General features: G+C 40.4%; 1 protein-coding gene across 2 annotated transcripts in view; it reads left to right on the top strand.

The window, feature by feature from the left end:
• Positions 1–23,535, top strand: part of LOC127416039 (protein FAM184A-like) — a 172,765-nt gene that overhangs the window by 43,989 nt on the left and 105,241 nt on the right. For both annotated transcript variants that reach the window (XM_051655131.1, XM_051655130.1), the window contains exons 2-4: positions 12,701–13,132; positions 14,443–14,865; positions 19,365–19,500. In XM_051655131.1, the coding sequence (XP_051511091.1) occupies positions 12,701–13,132; positions 14,443–14,865; positions 19,365–19,500 (991 nt within the window). The remainder of the gene's footprint in view (positions 1–12,700; positions 13,133–14,442; positions 14,866–19,364; positions 19,501–23,535) is intronic.

Genomic DNA, 23,535 nt, shown 5'->3' with positions numbered 1-23,535 from the left:
TGCAGCAAGGATGGCTGACGGCGGTTCCGACACCTGTAACGAACTGTAATGGGCAACATAGCTCCTATGATGAGAAGAACCAGGTATGCTTGAGGTCAGTATTAAAGGCAAATTACTTCCTGTTATTGGTCCGTTTAGACGTCTTTGGTCCATGCTGCATTCATATATCAAATGAACCGCACCAGAGTTCGTTTGGAAGCGGACCGAGACCCACTATTCAGGGGGTCTCGGTCCGCTTGTTTGGTGCGCACCAAGGTTCGGATGGCAGCGTTCACACTTGTTCAAATGAACCGCATTAACAGAGCAGTCGCACCAGAGTTCGTTTTAATCAAACAAACCTGCCGAGTGTGAACACACCCTTAGTGTGGACAGAAAGCCAAAAGGTAGTGAAAAAAAAATTCATTTTCACTTTCAGAGGATGTAGCCTAAGTGAATCAGTTCATTCAGATGGTTCATAAAAGAACTAGGTATGGGCATTTTCGAGGAATTTTATAGTTGAGTACTCTAACCCACAAAAAACGAGTACTCAATTACTTGTAAATTAAAATGCACATTATAAAATAACATGTAAATGTATCTTATATTTTGTTTTATCCACAAACGTTACCAAGAACAGTTTTAAAATAAGATATCTTAAATTATGCTTTTCTTTTGGGAAAAAAATTAATATATGAACAATAAGCATTAATAAAAATGGAATAAATAAAATAAAACAAATGACAGTAGAATCATTTGCACTCACCCAGAGCTTACATAGAAACCAATACTGATGGCATGAGGGTAATGCACAGATATAAACTCTGCATATAGGCTATCACATTTTTATAATTTTACTTTTTATTATTCAGAATTTAAAAAAAACAAGTGTTGAAAGTTTGCTTTTTAGAAAATGTGCTCTGCCGGTGTTCAGAGATTTAACAAACATAAACACATACTGGTCTGATCAGCTTCCAAGTTCGTGCCACATTTTCTTTCGACCAATTAAAGCTGATCCCCATTTGTTGGTTTGAACGACTCCAACAAGAACCGAATACAAACAGAGTAGAATTCAACAAGAATTTAAATATTACAAGTATTGCCACACGATGCTTTCAAAAGCAGCATAGAGGCCATTACGTCTTCTTCTCTCATCCAACACCTCAATGACACACAACCACAGCGCCCCGCAGTGCACTAAAGTTTCAACTATGTACATTTTATTTGGCTGTTAACTTTATTTCCCTACTATTGAATACTGATATTTAGCTGAAATGTTCATTTGGAGGATAGTTTATGATAAATAAGCACTTGTAATTGAGAGCCACACTTCACAGAATTAGGACCGACCTGTCCAACACATCCTGAGCTCTTCAGATATCTGTGTAGATTTAAAGGCATAGTTCACCCAAAAATGCAAATTCGGTCATCATTTACTCACCCTCATGTTGTTTTAAAGCCATATGACTTTCTCCTGTGGGACAAAATTCAGAATGTTAGGGACTGACCACCTCAGTCACCAAGGTGCAAGAAGCTATGTAGGGATTGGCTCACAGCATCCTCACACCTTCTTGATCAGTTTTCGAACTGGATCCATAAACAGGCCTGACAGCTTTTCCTATTGACTGTAGCACCTGAAGCAAAGTCAGCCTGTAGAATTTAAAGTGAGCTTATTTTTCTCCCTGTGGCAAAGGAAGTGTGGGACGACACCCTGTTGTATGACCCCTGAGCTGAGTAAGTGAACAGATCTGTATGTCTCAATGATAGTCTACACTAAGCCCTTGTGTGACTTGAAGTTTTAATACACAGAAATGCTGCCATGAGTTGACCCCATCTGGTCACTATTTCAACACTGCCATCCATCCTCCTCCGTTTATGTATTATATAGATTAATCATCCATGCCCTACTTCTTTATAGTTTTTTTGTAAATACTGATTTTGTTGTAAAAATACCACAAAATTAAAATTATGACAAGAGCATCAAAATTCTACACTGTATATTTTCCCCTGCTTGTCACTTTTTCCCCGCCTTTCAAATTCAAGGCAATTCTACACCTGCTAAGTTTTGCTTCCTGTCATAGCAGTGTTTAGTGTGTTAGGTGACAGAATACTTTTTTTTTTTTTGCCATTGTCTTTCCACAATTTTACAGGCACTTTGGCTGATTCATGTCAGTAATGCACTGTTTATGCATGTATAAAACAGAATAATTTCACTATGATGCTACATTTATGAGATTTAAAAATGTATTTCTATATTTGAAAAATGAGTTTTAGTAGTGACTATGTTTATGGACATTTATTAAAATATGCTGCTGGGTGACATCACAATAGCTTATGTAATACTATTAATACAATTGTACCACTCATAAATTATGCTTGAAAGACCTGCTGCTCTTGTTTCAGTATATTTACAATAAAAAACAAAATGAATCTTGTAGATTGTCATGAGTTCTGTGAAATACTCAATATTATAATAAGTTAAAAGGTATAGTTCACCCAAAAATGAAAATTCTGTCATTAATTACTCACCCTCATGTCATTTCCAATCCAGTATACTGTATTTCCATGGAACACAAAAGCAACATTTTGAAAGATTCTTCACATAGACCTTTACAACAGCAGTTCATAGTTACCCTGGGCTGTCAAGCTCCAAAAATGACCATAAAAGTAGTGTATACGATTCATGCTCTATATTCCTGTGGCAGATCTCTGCCTTCCCTACCAAGGAGGAAGTGGGAGCCGGGTGCACAGTTCACGGAAAACATTTAATTTCACAAAATTCACAAGGCCACAACATAAAAGTGCTTTCCAACACACACTCACCGGCAGACACACATATAGCTGACGCTCACACTGTGGGCCTTCCCGGCCCAACGCAGAATGCACATGCTAGACGGCTGCATGAATCTCTCTCTCTCCCTCACTGGCATCTCTGGCTCCTCTCTATCCCTCTCCCAGCTGATTGGGGTAACTCAGCACCAGGCGTCCATCCTTATGGCTCGGCCACGCCCTCCTTATCACATACCCCCATTGCGCGATTCAGGCCAGGGAGTCATTCGGCCTGACTTTTTGGGTTTACTGTTCCTTTAAGTAAAAACCAACCAACCTTGTAATTAAGAACTCTTAGTGGCCGTTCAGACTGAAAGCATTCTGATATTATATTTTTTTTAGAACAGAACGCAGGTTTCTCGAGACGCAAGAAAGTTGAAGTTTGATTCTGCATCTAAAAAACTTACTGCTCTGAGACACTGAACCATTAGTTGCAGTGCAGTGGTCAAAGACGTCCGTCTAGCGCATGCTTACATAAAAAAATCTATTGGACAAAAAAATGCATTTGGTGTGAATGGCCCCTTAAGAGTTCTAATGCAATACTATGACACTCAAACATAACCAAAGTCTACTTTACACATCCAGGTTCACTGCAGCCAATGGCCATTTACATACCAGGAAATCAGAGCTACAAAACCCTTTATGGGCTTTTTAATCATGATTAATGTACAATATATAGAGGGAAGTTATCTGCACCGGCTCATTCTTCAAATTCTTTCTGGCAGTGCAGACTGTTCCTTTTCAACTGTTTTAATAACCTCTTCATTTAAGGTGTGCTTTGCAGTTTAGTGGATAGCATGCATATAATTACACTAATTACCACTATTTCTTCATTATATAAATTCATTATAACCTATTTCCCCACTCAATGCATATTCAAATGAATTCATATTCATTTGGCCCATTTCCCAATTTCATGTTTCTAAACAAATTTTCACTGTTCTTACCATGTCAAAAGCAAAGAATAATCTGATGACTTCAAATCAAATGTAAACAGGGTTTTCTTGCGTTGTTAGATTTTTTGAATAAGCAGATTTGTGGAAGTTGTTAGCAGATTGATGTACATCTAAATGCACTCATTGATTGTTTTTTGAGTGAATGAACAATTTAATATAGGTTGACACAGTATTGTCATGCTATGCCACTAAAAGTAGCTTGTTAAATGAAAGAGTGTTGTCATTTTGAAAACAGCTTTGAAAAGATGCTATTGTGAAATGTTGTTTCACTAGCAATGCTACTTACTAGTTATTCCCCTACACCGAAGGCTGGGGCTGGAAGCTGAGGTTCTCAATAGCTGTGAGGAGAGTTTTCCATTGCACTCTCATTGGGATTCATTCAAAGGAGAAAGATTTAATTGTTCCCTTTTTTAATTTCCTATGGAGGTAGATCTTGCGAAACAGACTGTGATTGACTGATTGAAGCTTCACAATAACCCTCTCCATCAACTGGTGATCTGGACCAATTTACAGCCAGCCTTTATACACCGAACAATATGGTATTCTCATTGCACCGCTGCAAATGCCTGTAATTATTATTATCATAGTCTTGGTCTTATTGACTGATGGTAGAACGGTTGTAATAACTCTCAGATTGTACAGAAGTGATTAAAGACTACCCAGTGTTGTGGGAGTCAATGGATTTTCTCATATTCCAGGTCTTATTAGGCAGAAATATCATTGACCGCTAAATTTACTGGACATATTCAGGACTAAAGATTGAGCCAATGCGGTTGGCTAAGTCTATTTAATCAAATCCCAGCACAGTTCTAACAAGTTGAAAACCCACTACACCAAAAAAGCTCTGTTCAAACCTTTGAGAGCTGCCTTGCAGTCTACTGTCTACAATATGTAGCTTCTTACTAAGGGTCAATCCTAACTGAAATGGCACCTCATGCAGTAAGTTACTGATTTGAAATGCTCTTCATGGGCTATAACTCCAAAGAGTCACTCATGTGCACCTCTCGAATAGCACTCTTCACAAACAGAGTACAAGAGATCGGGCTAAGCTGGAAACATACTCCACACTCAATTTTGTGTCAGTCTGTGCTGTTTGTCAATTGTTTTTCTTTGCTAGATGTACGTCTTTGACCGTTGCACCATATTGATAGTGGTTAGTTTTCTCTTTCAGAACAACTACAGTCATGGCGGAGTAGCAATTTGAAGATAATCTTGCTGAGCAAGTTAGATCTTCTAAATATAATTACAGCTCTTCTCAATAAAAACAGTTGTTTATGGTAAAGATATTAGAAGCTATTTCTTTCTCCAAAGTTTATTATAACACTTCAGGAACTTGATATGTTAGAAGTATGTACAGTATATCAGACCTGCATGCTTGGAATGTAGCATTCGCGTCTGCGTACTCTATGTAAAGTATGTGGCCTAACGCTTACAGCTAATTCAAATAAAATCTCATGTTAACTTGTTGCTAAGCTAACAAATTGATACTCTAAATTTTAGCACAAAAACATAGCACACAAATATGAGGTGCTTTAAAATGTTGCCTAGACTGATAGCACACTAGGTTTTAGACGTATAGCTCATGACTTTTATTTACTCATGACTGCTTTATTTAATGCATGTATTACTTTTAGCACTGCACTGGACTGGAATGCACTAATGAAAAATATTTTGAGAAATATGATAGCACTCCCTAAGGTAATAGCCTCAAAACAGTTGCAGTCAAAAATATCTTCTTTTGGTTGGAAATAGCCAGGGCAGACCATTCCAGAAGTATTTTTCTCACCATCAGTCCATATATCCAGGCAAATGTTTAACTACCAGGATATTCTGAGATTTAAAAAATGAATGCTGGCACTCTGACTGCCTTTTGAATTTTAATATAGTCCTATACGGGTTCAGTGCCACTTTTCATTTCATGAGCAGTCTCCCAGGATTGTGTTTTGCCTCTAACTGTAGACTATTGCACAGGTAGATAGCTAGTGGTATTCTTTGCACGTCCTATCATGAAAGGATCTGCAGGTTGCATGAAACATGCAGGGGCTGAAATTGTGTATTTTCCTTGAGTAGAGGAAGTATACCAATGTTTGAATTGTGTTAGAGCTGTTGTGTTAGAGCTGTTATACTTGCACTCTTCCAGAAGCTTTCAATTGCTAGTTGGGCCATAAGCGAGAATTCCTCTTTATGCAGAATGACCCAAGTATAATGCCTATGTAAAATTGCAACACTATGCCAGTGGAGTCCCTAAGGGGGCACCATTTTACCCTAGGGGGGCACCAGAAACTCCACCAGCTGCCCTTCCTCGCACGTCATAAGTTATTCAAGGACCCAACAGCAGTCGCAGAACACAGATGATCGGTTTGTTACTGATAAGGTGAAGGCCAGTGCAGCATGACTGTTTGAACAGATCGTAAGAATTTTTTCCACTTTCACACAGTAAAGGTGATGATAACACAACAGATATAGTACTCATTGCTCGGTCAGAGCTCAGAGCATCGACATACACTACCGGTCAAAAGTTTTGAAACACTTGTCAGAAATGTTTCTCGTGATCTTAAAAATCTTTTGATCTGAAGGCACTTAAATGTTTGAAATTAGTTTTGTAGACAAAAATTGTGCCACCATATTAATTTATTTCATTATAAAACTAAAATGTAATAAAAAAATTAATAAAAAAAAGTTTTTGAAATTGATGACTTGGACCAAATAATAAAGAAAAGCAGCCAATAATTGCCCAACATAGAACTTCTTCAATACTGTTTAAAAAGCATCCCAGGGTGATACCTCAAGAAGTTGGTTGAGAAAATGTCAAGAGTACATGTCTGCAAATTCTAGGCAAAGTGTGGCCACTTTGAAGATGCTAAAATATAACACAGTTTTGATTTATTTTGGATTTAGTTTAGTCACAACATAATTCCCATAGTTCCACCTATGTTATTCCATAGTTTTGATGACTTTACTATTATTCTAAAATGTAAAAAAAAATAAAAATAAAATAAAATTATAATAAAGAATGAGTAAGTGTTTCAAAACTTTTGACCGGTAGTGTACATTGACTAAGAGAGAGCAAAGTCAATGTAGAGTTGCTGAACTACCTTTCCCACTTTCTCTACAGTTGCTCTTATCACCTATTTTTATTTTATTATTATTCTTTTTTTTTTTTTTTTTTAGCTGAAATAGTGTTGAAATGTAGTGAAAAGTGTTTTCAAAGGGAACTAGAGAATAATGGAACCCCCCCATGTTCAATCTGTGAAGAGAGTTCGCTATAGACATGATGAAAGTAGCACATACGCCTTAGGCTGTCACAGTTTTCTCACAGAGCAGGGTTTGTAATGGAGATAACTCTATTGTGCCATTCTCAGGTGGCCGAATGGCTCTCACCTAATCAGATGTCTAGACAATTATGGAAATGAAATGGGCGACGAACACACAAAGCATGACAATTTGACTCGAAGGTCACTTTGTTTCCAAATAATCAAGTATGGGAATAGTTTTGGCCAATCTTGAGAAGAATTAATAGCTGTCTAGTTAGGCTTGTTTTAATGTGAAATTTTTAGATTTTTTTTCCCCTTTGATCTGCTCCTCTTTTATATAGTAATAAATCTTTGTATTATCAGATATTTTAGTAAAATATCAAAGTTGTTTGTGAACAACTCAAAGTCTTTTTTTTTTTTTTTTTTTTTTTTTTTTTGTGAAGGCAATCTCCGACCTAATTTTGGGGACTTTCAAGCTCTCTCCCTAGCAACAGAGGGAATAAAAAATTTAAACATGTCTGAGAATTTCTTCTGCTCCAAACTTACTTCAAACTTACTTCTTTGTCTGCTCGTATGAATGTAACACATCATAAGAAAGTGTTTCACCGCTGTTCAAGTGCACTTTGGATCACATCATTTATGTTTTCCATATGAAAGGACTAAATATTAAATTAAACAAATGACAATAAAATGCAAAGTAATCTCTTCAGTAATCAAAACACTTTTTGAATGTAACTGTATTCTAATTACCAATTATTAAAATTGTTACTGGAGTGGAATACAGTTACTTATATTTTGTATTTTAAATACGTAATCTCGTTACATGTATTCCGTTACTCCCCAACCCTGGACATAAAATAGGTCTCATCCCTATTTCTTTAATATCCGATAGCCTTTATTTAACGTCACAGCCATGAAACATGATTTGCTACTTACTTTTGCTAGTCAGATGTAGAATAAGGGGACAGGATGTTCTTATTCCAGAGAGCATTTAATTGGAGAGTGCATGATGAGTCATCAGTGTTTTTGGTCTGTTCCCTATCTGTCACTCACTCAACGTTATGTCGATGTAGTGACACTAGGGGTCACTCTTGGGGGCCCTAAACACCTCTGCTTTTTGAAAAAAGGCCAATGGGAATTGGCGAGTGGAATTTGCATGCCACTCCCCTGGACATACGGGTATAAAATGAGCTGGTATGCAACCACTCATTCAAATTTTCTCTTCGGAGCCGAGCGGTTGCATTCAGTGCACTGAATTCAATTCTCCCTTCCGTTCACCTCAAACTGCTGGATTTACGGCGCATTTCAGCGGCATCTTCCCCTCTGCACCCGTGAAGTACTTCGGTAGAGCAAAACAAAGAGTATATTCTAAAAGAGTATATTTTCATAAAAGAGCGGCACACACGGAATGTCTTTTTAAAGATACCTTTCCGTTTGTGTGTTATTCCTGGTTGCGGTCGTTATCTCTCCACTTCTGACGGCCACGATCGCTGTCTTACGTGTCTGGGCGCTGCCCACGTGGAGACATCATTTTTGGATTGGTCTTGTCCTCATTGCGAGAATATGACCATGACAAAGCTGTGGTCGTGGCTTGCCTTCATAAGAAAGAAAGCCACCCCAGCAGCTCCCCGCCTTAGTCCTTCTACCTACGGGTATGAGGCCGCGTCGGTTAGCACCGGAGCACCTCTGCCGGGTAACCTCCCACAGACCTCCCATTCCTCAGCATGCTTGCTTGCCCCGGTTGGGCTCTTGGATGAGACTACCGGCTCGTCTCAGGGCGAGTTCGACCTCGTATTCGGGGCCCGGGAAGACGATGAGTTATCAAGTGCAGCATCGGAGAGCGGGCTCATCCAGTCTGACGCGGAGGCTTCGGCTGGGCTTCCTCCTTCGGGTATGGTCACCCAGTCTCAGGCCGACGCGGAGATGACGGACATGCTTTCCCGTGCAGCTGTGAGCGTCGGGCTAGAGTGGAACCCTCCACTCTCCCCTGAACCCTTGCGGCCTGATGATTGGTTCCTGGGCCCAGAGCGCCGCTCACGGCCACGCCCCGCCCCGGTCCCTTTCTTTCCGGAAGTGCATGAGGAGCTGACAAGATCATGGGGGCACCTTTTACTACCCGATCCCGAAATTTCAGCTCCCCCGCTCTCACTACCCTCGATAGTGGGGTGGCCAAAGGGTATTCGGTGATCCCCCAGGTGGATAAGGCGCTCGTGGTACACTTGTGCCTGCAGAGCACCGCCACCTGGCGCGGCGAAGCTCCCGCCAGGGCCTGTAGGTTTACGACGTCTCTGAGGGATAAGGCCTATGTTGCCGCTGGACAAGTCACCTCCGCCCTGCATGCCATGGCTCTCCTGCAGGTACACCAAGCCAAGGCCCTAAAAGAGCTGCACGAGGGTAGTTCTGACCCGGGCTTGGTGACCGACCTAGCTCTCCGGTAGATGAAGGTCACGGCATGGTATCTCGGGCAGGCGATGTCCACCCTGGTGGTCCAGGAGCGCCACCTTTGGTTCAACCTGGTCGAGATGAGAGAGGCTGACAAGGCATGGTTCCTTGACGCCCCCATTTCCCAGGTTGGCCTGTTCAGCGATACCATCGAGGACTTTGCCCAGCAGTTCTCAGTGGTGAAGCAGCAGATGGAGGCTATTCAACACATCCTGCCCCGGCGTGGCTCAAGACCCCTCATCTGCTCGTCGCCAAGGGTGTCCTCCTGCAGCAACAGCATCAGCTTCATCGCAGCCCGTCCCCACGGCCCGGCCCCGGCGTGGAGTCCACCGCAGGAAGCAGACGCCACCCGTCTCACGGCCGGCCGCCAAGAACCCAAGAAAGGCTTCAAAGCGCCACTGAGAGGGGCGACCCAGGGACGAGGAGACCCGCTTCTGTGGAGCTGGTAGACAGACCACTCCATCCCCCAGTGGAGGGCCGGGAGGAGAATCTTTTGTTTAATTTTTCAGCACATGCCCAAGAGGCTGCGGTACCCAAAACTTCAACAAAACAGTGGTTATCTTGTTCCCTGGGTCACATGTCAGGTGTGCACGGCCGTCATCACGACCGCTGTCCACCATCACATTTTGGCAGGTTCGGCCCCCCGCCCCTGCGTGTCCAGCTGTGGCACAAACGATATCGTGTGGACGATATTCCTCCTCCCCCCTCCTCAACCAATCTTATGGTGGGCGCCAGGTAAGTGCTTCGATTTCTCGGGACTCAGAACGGCCACGGAGTTCGAGCCCCCTCGACGTGTCGCCTCAGGCATCGCCCAGCCACGAGGCCCCACCCTCCGGTACGTCTGACGTGATTGTCCCCTTGGTCCCCCTCACCCAGAGTTTGGACGCGTGGCTCGCACTTTCCAACCCGTCGCGATGGCTGACCCAGACCGTCCAACTCGGCTACGTGATTCAGTTCGCCAGGCAGACCTGTTTGCTTCCCGGGAATCCTCCCACTGCCCGCTTTGGTATGCCCTGACCGAGGCAGACCGAGGTATAGATGCGCTGGCACACAGCTGGCCCCCGGGATTACGTAAATACACGTTTCCCCCAGTGAGCCTACTTGCACAGACCCTGTGCAAGGTCAGGGAGGACAAGGAGCAGGTCGTCCTAGTAGCACCCTACTGGCCCACCCAGATGTGGTTCTTGGACCTTCACGCTCCTTTTAACCCCTGGAGTCAGTTGAGCTTAAGGCACTCTTTTTGAAGACTGCCCTCCTGACTGCGCTCACTTCCATAAAGAGGGTAGGGGACCTGCAGGCATTCTCTGTCAGCGAATCGTGCCTGGTGTTCGGTCCGGGTTACACTCACGTGATCCTGAGACCGGGTTATGTGCCCAAGGTTCCCACGACCCCTTTTAGGGATCAGGTGGTGAACCTGCAAGCGCTGCCCCAGGAGGAGGCAGACCCAGCTTTGGCATTGCTGTGTCCAGTGCGAGCTTTAGGCATCTATTTGGATTGCACACAGAGCTTTAGAAGCTCCGAGTAGCTCTTTGTCTGCTTTGGTGGACAGCGGAAAGGAAGCACTGTCTCCAAACAGAGGATCGCCCACTGGGTCGTTGACGCCATCGTGATGGCATATCATGCTCAGGACGTGCAGCCCCCCGTGGGGTTACGAGCCCACTCTACTAGGAGTGTAGCGGCCTCCTGGGCCCTGAGCAGTGGCGACTCTTTGGCAGACATCTGAAGAGCAGCGGGCTGGGCAACACACAACACCTTCTATAATCTCCGGGTTGAGCCTGTTTCTTCCCGTGTGTTGTCAGGTAAGAGCAGGTAAGTTCCGGGACAGCTGGCTGGGTGTACCCATGAGGTGAAGACGTGCGCTTTTGAGTCCCAGTCGTGTTCACAAGTTGTGATCCCTGGATGACTTTCCTCCTTAGCCCTGTCGCAGACGAGTTTGCGGAGAAACTCGCTGCGGTCCCAGTACATGTGCTAACTAAGCCCTGTATTAGGGTAGGTGCTCCACATGTGCTGGTTCCCCATAGGTGACCCCATGTGATATATCTTCCGCTAAATCGTTTCCCTGTCAGTAAACTGCGTCTTCCTTGGGCAGAGGTTCCTCTGCCCACGGTCACCGTGTTTGAAGAACTCCTCCCCTGTTGGGGAGGACCTACCATAGGACTTCTCCACATGACATACTTCCGACAAGACTCGGTAAGACCATGTGACGTATTTCCCCCCACGGGGTGTGGTCTCTGCGGTGTCTTCCCCTTGGGAGTGACACCCCCCAACGTAGACACTTATGGCCCCCAGCCGGTAAACAAAGTCCATTCTTTTTGGGGAGAAAAAAGAGGAAAAGAGGCCATGGCTGGGTTAGCCTGTCCCTATATGTTGGGCAAGTCAACTTTTTCCCAAAGGACCGTTCGATGCTCATAAGAGCATTGGGGGAGGTTACGTGACGGCCTGGTGTGCTGGCTACGAGGCACACAGCGGTCTGCCTGTCTTGCACCGCCAGTCCACGTAACACAGTTCAGCTAGTTGTGGCATTTTGTATAGGGACCCCTAGTGTCACTACATCGACACAACGTCGAGTGAATGACAGATAGGGAACGTCCTGGTTACTTTCGTAACCTCCGTTCCCTGATGGAGGGAATGAGACGTTGTGTCCCTCTTGCCACAACACTGAACTACCTGCTGAAATGGCCTTGACCTTGTCTCGGCACCTCAGCATAAAACCTGAATGAGTGGTTGCATACCAGCTCCTTTTATACCCGTATGTCCGGGGGGAGTGGCATGCAAATTCCACTCGCCAATTCCCATTGGCTTTTTTTCAAAAAGCAGAGGTGTTTAGGGCTCCCAAGAGTGACCCCTAGTGTCACTACATTACACTCCATCAGGGAACGGAGGTTACGAAAGTAACCAGGACGTTTTCCCAGTAGAGATAGACTGTAATTTTTATTTGTAATATCTGCTGACAGATAATTTTGTCAACTTTTTGGTGTATACTAGCTTAAAGATGCCCTTAAAGCTGAAGTGTGTAATTTCTGCACCACTAGCACCATCAAACGGAATTGCAAAAATAAACATTGTTTTCAAAACAGCTTTCTGAATACGCCCCTGTTCTCTGTATATCAAACATACAGATAGCCCCGCCCCCAACTCACAACTCACACCAAGAGTTCATTAGAATGGGGTGTCCACGTATTTTTGTGCTTTTGACCATTTCCACTGTAGATCTCTTAATTCTCCATCTCCTCTCTTCTCTAGGTGATCTACGCCCTCAACACCAAGAACGATGAGCATGAAGCAGCTATCCAGACCCTAAAGGAGGCCCATGAAGAGGAGGTGCAGCAGATCCTTTCAGAAACACGGGAGAAGATCATGCAGTACAAAAGCAAGATCAGTGATGAGATGGACTTGAAGCGTCGCATCCAGTCGCTTGAGGAGTCCATGGAGCTGCACGAGCAGATGAAGCAGCAGGCGTTGACAGAGTTCGAGACATACCGCCAACGGGTCGAGGACATGCAGCTGTGCACAGAGGTGCAGCACACACAGCGTGTGGTCACTATGTCCCGTGAGGTGGAGGAAATGCGACGTTCTTTTGAGGAGAAGCTTCGCTCCTTCGGACAGTTGCAGTCTCAGTTTGAGCAGGAGAAACGGCAGGCTCTAGAGGAGCTGCGTAGCGCACATCGGCAGGAGGTACGTGGAGTTTCAGTATGGTTGATTGCAACAGCGCCTGCACACTTTTTCAGCCATCTTGGTTGCACAAGTATTTTTCTCGTTGTTTTTTTTTTTTCAAAGGGCTATAAAAAAAATTCTAAGCCATATTAGAAAAGAGCTCTAAGCCATGAACCAAACCAACCAGCTCCGAGGTAAATCATAATATTACAAACTTTGATTTGAAGCAAAAAGTATTTGGAAATTGGACAAAATGACTGTGAAATTAATAATGAGGGAATAAGCTACAATCACATGAAGCATTGCGAATGACAAAATCAAATAAAAAATGATTTAACATTTTTAAGTTGTTGATTATATAAGTAGTTTGAAAGTGTAAGGAGACCAACTTAATTGTGTCATTCAAAATACTATATGTCATGGTAGTGGACGGTCGCTGCAGAGCTCTTTTGCCGTGGTTTGTTTGCCAAGATTATCTCACTGGTGTATAATTCCCCTCAGAATCATGGGTAGTGTAGTTCTTCACCAGGTATTCTGATATTAAATTCCATTTTTTGCTATTGAAGTTGAAATAACGCAGACTGATGGCTTCAACAGGAGCATATACCAGCGATTTACAACCTCAGAGCTCATGGTAGGTCTTTCTTTAAAGGTTTACAAGTTGTAATTACATTTCCCTATGAAAAACAACTTGGATTTTCACTGAAACCAGACTGTTGTGCTCTGTTCACATCTGACACTTTTATCCAAATAAGTCAAAAATTCAGAAAGTGCTTTTTATGTTGTTTGAACCTACAACCATTGCCTTCTCACCTCTTTAACCATGAGGCTATCCTGCACTGTAAAAAGTGGTAAACTGCAATTGTTACCTTGAGAAGTTATTGATCTAGCTTGATCTAAACATAACAATTTATTTATTTATTTATTTTTTTTTATTTTTTTTATTTTTTTTGGCATATCCTAATTAAGTTAGGATGATTCATTCATGTTAAATAATATTTTTGACTTGAATAAAACCAGTTAATTTAGATGTCACAGAATAATCACATTTTGTAGGTTATCTCAAAGTGAATTAATCGAACAATTATAATGCATTCACTGATGCAAAACAAGTTTAAAACAGCCTACGGTGGTTTACTGGTCTTAGCTGGTTGCCCAACTGGTCTCCCAGTCTGACCTGCTAAAAAGTGCCCAAACATCTATAAAACTAGCAAAACTGAATCGCCAAACCAGCTTGGCCATACTGGGAGACCAGCTAACCACCAGGCTGGTTTAAGCCATTTTGTTGTTGTTGTTGTTGTTTTTGTTTGTTAAATTTTTTTATTTTGCAGGTCCAGGAACTGCTTCGGTCACACCAAAGCCAGAATGCCAACTACAACAAAGACCAGGAGAAACTAGGACAGCTACATAAAGCAGAGGTGGATTCGCTGACCGAGCGGGTCGAGGAACTGAAACAGGACAAGAAGCGTCTGGTGGAGGAGTACGAGGTCAAGCTAAACAAAGCCCAGGCTTTCTACGAACGTGAACTGGAGGCGATGAAGCGTACACAGCAGATGACTGCGGAGAACCTGCTTGCCTGGAAGAAGACAGAGGCCGAGCTGAGGAAGGAGTTTCAGGCACAGGAAGCGGCGCTCCAGAAGACTCTGGGGAAGTTGCGCAGCGAGCTGCAGCGGGTGCAGGAGGAGGCCAGGGAGAGCAGGGAGAAATCCCACAAGCTCCAGGCCTCCCTCATTGCTGCTGAGAACAACATCAAGGTAAAGACATGCTGCTGGAGAGAGGTGCTGCAACTAACGATTATTTTGATAATCGACTAATCTGACATTTAATTGAACAATTATTCGACTATTCGTCAATTATTGCAAAGACTAATCATTAGCTCTTTTATTCATCTTGTGCCTCGACTTAAAAGGATGTATTAAACGTGAATACAACAATAAAGACAACAAAATCATCTTTTCAAAATACCTCTAAATGACATTCACTGAATTACAAGGGAAAAAATACTTGGAGTTTATTCAGTCTAATTCATAAAACAATTTACTGCAAAAATTCCTATTGTTATCAAGTGTTTTTGTCTTGTTTTCCATTTAAAATTACCTAAAAATCATATAAGATATGATAGAAACTACAGATATTTAGACTTGCTTTCAGAGAATGTATCTTGAGTATAAGTGTATTTTTTCACTTGTTCATATTCTGCCAGTGCAGTAAAGACAAAATATACTTGTATTCAATATATATTCTTTGAAAGCAAGTCTAAATATCTTATATGTTGCTTCTCAGGTAAATGTATCCTGTTTAAGGATATTTTTGATATTTTAAAATATTAAATATTATATTCAACATTCTCTAAAAAAAATTAATGTAAGGAGTTTTAAATATTTACATTGGAAAACAAGCCAAAAAAGACAAAACAATAACACTATTTTTTTTTTTTTTTTTTTTTGCATTGTATAATGGGCTATGACTACACACTCTTACCTTTTTTGTTCACTTCGATCCATTTAACTCACAAACTCTCTCTTCTTAACAGGGCTGCGTATCGCGTATTTTCTTCATGATAAGATACACACCGTGACACATATATTATGATTCACTACGTCACAAGACATCATGTTAAAATCTAGCTGCAATGAGAGCACACAAAGGACAGTGTCTTCACATGAGAGGAGAGGGTTTATCAACCGGTATAAGTTTGAAACTCTCTCGTGTTTTTCACACGAATCATATAAGTGTCTCTGACCGCACAGAGAAATGCCAGTTTTCAGCCTGTCGGCCGCGACATGTGCTGTTCTCCCCTGGCGACACACCTAACTCGCGCCGGGGGTTGGAGAAGCGGGTCCGGCGACGCATCTAATTTGGCCAAACCCTCCCCGCTCTGGACCTGGGCTTGGGCTTGGGCTTGCAAGGATGCCAATGTGTGCACACATAGAGATTTTATGGCAGCTCCCCGAGAAGAGGTGTGCTCTGCATGACAGTGGTGATGAAGCATTATTCACATCAGGTGTGCTTCATCCACCACTGTCAGAATGAGGCTGATTAATTATGCACCTCTTCTCGCTCTCCTGTCCAACTCCCGTCTTAAGCCTGGCTGAAAGATGGCCCTAAGAGGCGGGGCAACAATGACGAGAGGGAGGGGCGGGTCGTTCCGCCACACCGGTTATAACCGGTTAAATTTGTTCCGATAGAAAGGGTTTAACACAGTAACTTTTTGGAACTACACCACTTCATGTTGCCCGAAAAAATTAAACGTGCTTTGACCCTGAAGGAAACTGCTGCATCACACATTTCTCTGCCTAATTGCACATTGTGGATGTCGCATTCTGTGAATGAAGACCTTTTTAACAACTACGTATAATTACTACATATATAGTACATGCACGGTTAATCCAGATACAAGGAAAGCATTATTAGAGGTAAAAAGTAATTGTCTCAGTTGTTTCCAAGTCTTCACTGAATTATTGTTAGATATGATGCACTCATACAGATTTGATGCTGCCTGGTTTTGACTGAGAAGCAGATCTGTAATTAAAATACGCACTGTAACTGTTAATTAACTGTGTGATTTCTATGCTGATAAATCCACCACACAGGAAAACATTTTATTGCATATTTTCACTTATTTTAGTGAGGCAAGTGGCTTATTTTGGGCTTATTTTTCCAGACCAGGTTGTTTGTTTCTGTTGCAAGATCTGGTAACACTGCAACAGCTTCATCAACCAAATGATGCAAGTGCTGTTCTGTGCATACAGACATGTATTTAATGATTTTTTGTTAAAAGGTTTCAAACAAAACAGATTGTCAGTATTGGACAGGAGTGAGAGTATCTAAAGCATGAAAATAAAGCTTTCAATATGAATAAAAGAAACACCAGGGGGAAAAATATTTTACCATATTGTATAAATAAGTTTTTTTTTTTTTGTTTTTTTTTTTTACTTATTTTAAGCACTGCAGTATATTTTCAATCAGTAAACTGTGTAATGCAAACAGGCATTTTTGGTTCAATTAGTTTTATACAAAGAAACTTCAAATGGAACACACCTTGAGCTCTGATTTGTCTTTAAAATATCTTTGAAAAAATAATAATCTGCTATGAACCACCACTGCATTTCTTGGACTTGCTTCTAAATAGAGGAAGTGACCAAGTGTCATTTATGAGTGTAATCAAAAGATACATGCTTGGCAAGGTTTTTAATACAGTAGTTAAAAAATAAAAAATGTTGGCAGATTTAATTTGGTGAGTGTCTTACATATGTTTTTTAATGACGCATTATAATGCCTGTTTAATGGCAATATGCTTGTCTCGCCAGTTCAACACACATACATAGAGCAGATCTTTAATGGAATCGATCTTGAGTCACTGTGACATTTTCCAACTCAAGCTCATAATGATCCGGCTCCCTGGGGTCTGTACTAGTCAGTGTGTGTTCATTTAAGCTGATCAAATGTTGAATTGCTCAGGTGTGAGATGTTTGTTGTATCCATGTCACATCACTTAGAGCTTTCATTATGGGAAAAATACAGCATCAACAGGTAAAATTATTGCAGTAGAAAGCAACCTTTTCCTAAATATCTGGGGTTAGCCTGCAGTCACAGTGTTGTAAATTAGACATGAACCAATCAAGGGCCACTTACATTCCCCAGGTGCTCATTTTCAACCAATTACATGGTTCTATTTTCCAGATGAGACTTCTGGCACCTTATTAGAAGAATTCACAGGGCATTATAGCAGCAGACATTCCATCGCTCTTTTGAGGCCAACAAAAATAAATGTTAAATGGACGAATGTTAATGTTAAAAATGTAAACTGATCTCAGTGTATAGCTCTCTTGAACCATGAACTTAAATGTGCATACTTTAATGAATATTGAATGTCTTAGTGCATATAAAACTCTCACTGCACCAGTAAACCCATCCAATTAGGCCTGAAAGACCGTCTGCTTGTCTTCTACAATGCACAATATGACAATTCAAGATTGTAAAAATCCTAATTGGGTATTTCTTTGGACTTTTAGAACATAACTCCCCTTTCACACTATCACTAGTCTATTTATTAGACATTGTCTACTAACAATGTCCAACAATTGAAATGCTTTACGTGCATCACAGGACAATTTATGTCATTTTTTTTCTGAAACATAATTTTTCTGATCAAACAAAGATCATTTAGCATCTCAAATTATGTTTTTTGTTTAAAATCCTGTGATGGAAATGACATTTTAAACATTAAAAAAGCAGACTCCTTGGTCTTGCTAAGGCTTATTTAATTGCTAGCATTTTGGGTATCCTGAATACACACAAATAAATAATATTTTCATGATTTGACAAAATTACAGCTTGATTGGAAATGATGAAAAATATTGTTCATAAGAAATATTTGCTTTGATTTATCGTAACACTTTACAACAAGGTTGTATTTGTTAACATTAGTAAACTACATTTAGTAAACATCTTTGTTAATGTTCATTTCAACATATACATTTGTAAAATTAAAAGTTATAGATGCTAACATTAGTTAGTGCATTATGAACTTACATGAACTAACAATAAACAATTGTATTTTAATAAATCATCATTAGCCTAGATTAATAAATGCTGTAATAAAATTGTTCATTGGTTGTTTGTGTTACCTAATGCATCTACTAATGTGAACAAATAGAATCTAGAATGAATGGGGGGTTAAGACGTTTAAGTTTTAAGACGCTGGTAGGATGTGACCCCAAAAAATGGGTTGAAGTCTATTCTGAAAGGGTCACTGACAGCAGAGAAAAACAGTGCTAAATGTAAGTAATAAAATACAACTCACTATATAATCCTGCATGCTAATCATCTTTTAAAAGAAAGGATAAAAAATGCTTCCCATCTTTTGTTGTTGATGTCAAAGGCTGTGCGTCCAATCAAATTCTAGTTTGTACTAATTCACTGTCACTTGGTAGCAGCTAGCCAAATTAGTAGGTGCTAACATGAACAGGTTACATGACATGCCCTCATACCCGAAAACCATGTTAAATATCCAACAAGGATAAACATGGTGTGTGGGATCTACAATGTGCTTTTTATGGTGAATAATTGGCTGCTTGCTACATTTTGAATCCAAACACACAATAGTAATGCATATTGCTGGGCCAATGTAGTTTATAGTGATGATACATTTCAATTAATGTTTAAAGACATTTGTTTACTTTTGTATGATGAACAGTTTTGGTACTATGTTGAATGGCCAAAGCCAATTTTGTACTGTGTGTGTTTGCAGGAGCTACATAAACAGTTGGAGGAGGTGACTAAGGATACGGAGATCGTGGAGATCAGGCAGAGGGAGGCGGAGTGCGAGCTGGAGGCATCCAGAGACAGAGTACAACAGCAGGCCACGGAGATCCTCCTCAAAGCCAGTGAGATATCTGCATGTTCTCTTATAACCTCACAGTTCACTGTGTAATCTAACTCCATATACTTTAGCTGATTTTTCCTTCTACATTCCTTTAGGCAACAAATAACAGATCCGTTACCTGTAAGCAAAACACTGAACTGCGATGTCTTAATTGTGACTCCATTTGGAGGGTTTATAATCTATTGTAGCATGACAAATAAGGCCTAATATATGGCTATAACAGCTGACTTTGTAATTAGCCATAATTATTTTCTCACTAGTAACCTTGTACTCACTTTTTGGTTATGCATATTAAAGGGATAGTTCACACAGAAATGAAAATTATGTCATAATTTACACACACTCATGTCATTTCAAACCGTGAAACCATTTCTTTTTTTATGCGCAACACAAAGTTAGATGTTTTAATGGCTTTCCCGGTCCAACTTCAAGACAGTGGCAGTTGATAGTGACTCACTTTAAAGTATTGAGAAGGACCCAAAAGAATAAAAGAAAAAAGTAGTCTATGCAAGCCGTGCATCTTATTTCCAAGTCTTTTGAATGTATACAATAGGTTTTGGTGAGAAACAACCTGAAATTTAAGTCCAATTTTTTTGTAAATATCTTGACATCCGTTGCACCTTCATGAGCACTGTGAGAGCTTGTGTGCACAGAGGCTTGCATGTTCATGCGAAAACTTGCATTGTTTAGTGCTTAAAACATGGCAGCATGGTGAATGCCTTCAAAACATTGGAATGTGATGCATGGACTACTTTTATGACACCTTTGGATGCTTTTAGTACATGAGACTGCCATTGTATGAATCCAGGCAACAGGAGTGGATTAAATTATCATTATTTTCTCCTTCTGTGTTCTGCAGAAGTAAGTCATACAGGTTTGGAATGACATTGAGGGTGAGGAAATGATTACAGGATTTTCATTTTTAGGGTTATTCCTTTAAGCGTATTTCTGAAGGGCTCACTGGTGATAGTTTATATATTGGTCATTGAGGGGTTCGAACCTAGGTTTTGGCTACCAGCCTAGATAACCACTGCACTACCTGTTTTGTTATGCAATGCAATGACATTCATACATTTTTAAATGTGTATTTAGTGTCCAAATACTTTTAGGGCCTCTGCTAGTAATTGTTTTTTAAAATTTTTTTTGCATTAGTACAAGTCTCAAAGACATAATCAGTCTAACAAGTCAGTTAGACAAAAACAGTGTGGATAGATACTTATTTTTCTTATAATTTATTTAATTCAAGACTTTAAATAGTTCATTGGCTATCAAATGAAAGGCTATGAAAGAACTAAAGTTTGCTTCATGGAACACTGATTGCTAAATATTGTCTGGATTTAATTACTGTTGCTTTTTATGTATGAGGATTGAAAATCAGCATCTTAGTTCCAAAACTACAGTAGGTGCTTTGAAAATAGGTTCTAGTTTCAGGCACCATGCTTGTTGACAGTAAAATTTTGGGTGACGGATCACCTCCTGGTATCCTGGCAACTGCAGATGTGTGTCCTAGCTGTGCTTATCACCCAGTTTCTGGAATGTTCCCAGAGGGAGGCAGATCCCATCTGGGCCTGTCACATCTAAATGCCAAACAGAGTTCTTATCTTTTATCTGGGCCAAATCAATACACTTTGAAACATTACACTCACATATATCTATATGTATTTGTGTTTAGTGTATATAAAGTGTGAATGTGCTTTTTACACATACATGAGCATTAAACATGCATTAAACATTGAGTAGAAGCTGTCGTCACCAAGTTTGTATTTTCTCCGGCCATTTGCCTTTAATGTGTTCTTTCACCCAAAAATTATCTCTTTGTCACTACATTCATCACAAAAGGAGATGCAATGAAAAATATGCAACGCATGTAAATGGTGAATGAAACTACAGTTACATTCTGCCATGGCAGTGTAACACTCTGACATGATGGAACACATGCGTTCATTGCCCACAAGGTCACCAGAGATATTTAACAAAAGAAGTAAAACTTATTTCAGTTTCATTATATCAACCTAATATAAACACTGTTTCATATTCGTATAAAACAAATAAAGTGTGGAATTTCCAAGTTTAAAAAATTGTTATATTGTAATAAAGTCTCCCAAAATTACATTTCGACTTGACCTTACAGTTCCCGTTTGCCGACTGAATCACAAGCCATTTATAACATCTCCTTTTTGACCCGCTATTTGATCGGACTGGCACAGCTTTAAGGAATATTTTGGGTTCAACAGCATTTGTAACACTTGTCCATCCTTTTCTTTAATAAAAGCAAAAATCTGGGTTACAGTGAGACATCAACAGTGGAAGTGAATGGAGCCAATCTGTAAACTTTAAAATACCCACTGTTTCAAAAGTATAGCCAAAAGACATAAACATTATGCGTGTTCACATGACTTTAGTGTGATAAAATCACATACTATCCTTTTCTATGTGAAGTTATATCCAATTATAAAAGTGGCGATTTAAACAACTTTACAGCTCAAATAACACCCAAGTTTTAACAGAAAAATTAATGTAAGTGCTTTTATAAAATTATAGGCTTCGCATTTCTGCCTTTAAACCCTCCAAAAATGGGCCCCATTCACTTCCATTGTAAGTGCCTCATTTTAACCTTGAATTTTATGTTTTTTATTTTTTTATTTTTTTGTGGTAATCAGCATTATGCAACAAATGCTGTCAATGGACCTTTACTTGTATTGAACCCGGAATATTCCTTTAAGACATTTTTACACAAATTTTGATAAATTATTCCTATTTCTGAGATGATAACTGGGCAGCACTCTCTGAATTAAACATGCAATGTAATGAGGGCAATAATTTAGCACACTTCAGTTTGAAACATACATTTTTGCACACTGTTAACGTTTTTTTTGTAATAGTCAATATGCTAGTATTCCACTCTTAACATCAGTGTTGGGGGTAACACGATAAAAGTAACGCATGTTACATAATCAGATTACGTTTTTTGAGTAACGAGTAAAGTAACATAATATTTTTAATTTTAGAACATGAAATCGGAGTTACTTTTTAAATAAAGTAATGCGTTGTTTTGTATGCCTCTACTGTCCCTGTATTGCGAGAAATCAGGAGTAAAATTGTGCAAACTTCGGTGAGGAGACATAGTGCATGATGGGCATTGTAGTTCTATAGAGTGTGAGGCCAAAGACTATTTAGCAGAGATGAGTCACTTCTATTTAAATGAATGGGAGAAATTAGAATGCCCAACCAAGAAGCTCTAGCACTCAACAGTCAATAGATGTAGAAAGGAAGTTCCACCTTGCAGGTAAAAAAGCTAATCACCATTTAGATACAGACATCGCCTGTCAGTCAACGCGCTAACGCACATGCGCATTTCGTGTTTTAGCATAATATGAGGTCATAATATGAGGTTGAGTGAAACGAGATTCATTCATGTGTTAATACACACTGCATTAAAAAAATCAGTAAATGCGTTTAGGCAGAGGGATAAGACTAGTCTTCCACTGGCCACGACATGAAACACAGGATGAAATACTCGCTCAATTCACTAACTTATGCAGCCGAACTGCTCCGTGTTACAGCTCCCCATAACTAGGAGAATGGGATGAGAAAAGCTGACTTTGGATCAGTCGCTCCACACAACATTCTACATCAATTGTGTATGCAGAGAAAATGTCTTAGTTTCTAAAAAGTAGTTTGATTCACGAAACAAACCATTTTTATGACATTTTGGATGCATTAAAAACAATTCCATTCAAGTTGTATCAACATGCGCCTTTGAAGTTGTGGTGTCTGTATGCACCGTGGATCAACTTAAAACAAGCGAGATGACTTAAGTGAAAAATATTATTTTCTCATCAGACACATTCCTTGAACATGTTAGGCTGGCATTCCCTGCTGAATTTTATCCTGACTTTTGAAAAACATCTTAAGTTGACTCTGACATTGTCGATGGGCATAGCACATGATGACATATATGATGCAGGTTCAAGTGTTGGACTTTGCTACTTTGGTTAAGACAGTGGTTATTCTTCATTATTCATACTGGCTGCCA

The sequence above is a fragment of the Myxocyprinus asiaticus genome, chromosome 25, assembly GCF_019703515.2.
Source record: "Myxocyprinus asiaticus isolate MX2 ecotype Aquarium Trade chromosome 25, UBuf_Myxa_2, whole genome shotgun sequence".
NCBI classification, from domain to species: Eukaryota; Metazoa; Chordata; class Actinopteri; order Cypriniformes; family Catostomidae; genus Myxocyprinus; species Myxocyprinus asiaticus.
The sequence above is the reverse complement of the archived record's forward strand: the minus strand, read 5'-3'. Positions and strand labels throughout refer to the sequence as shown.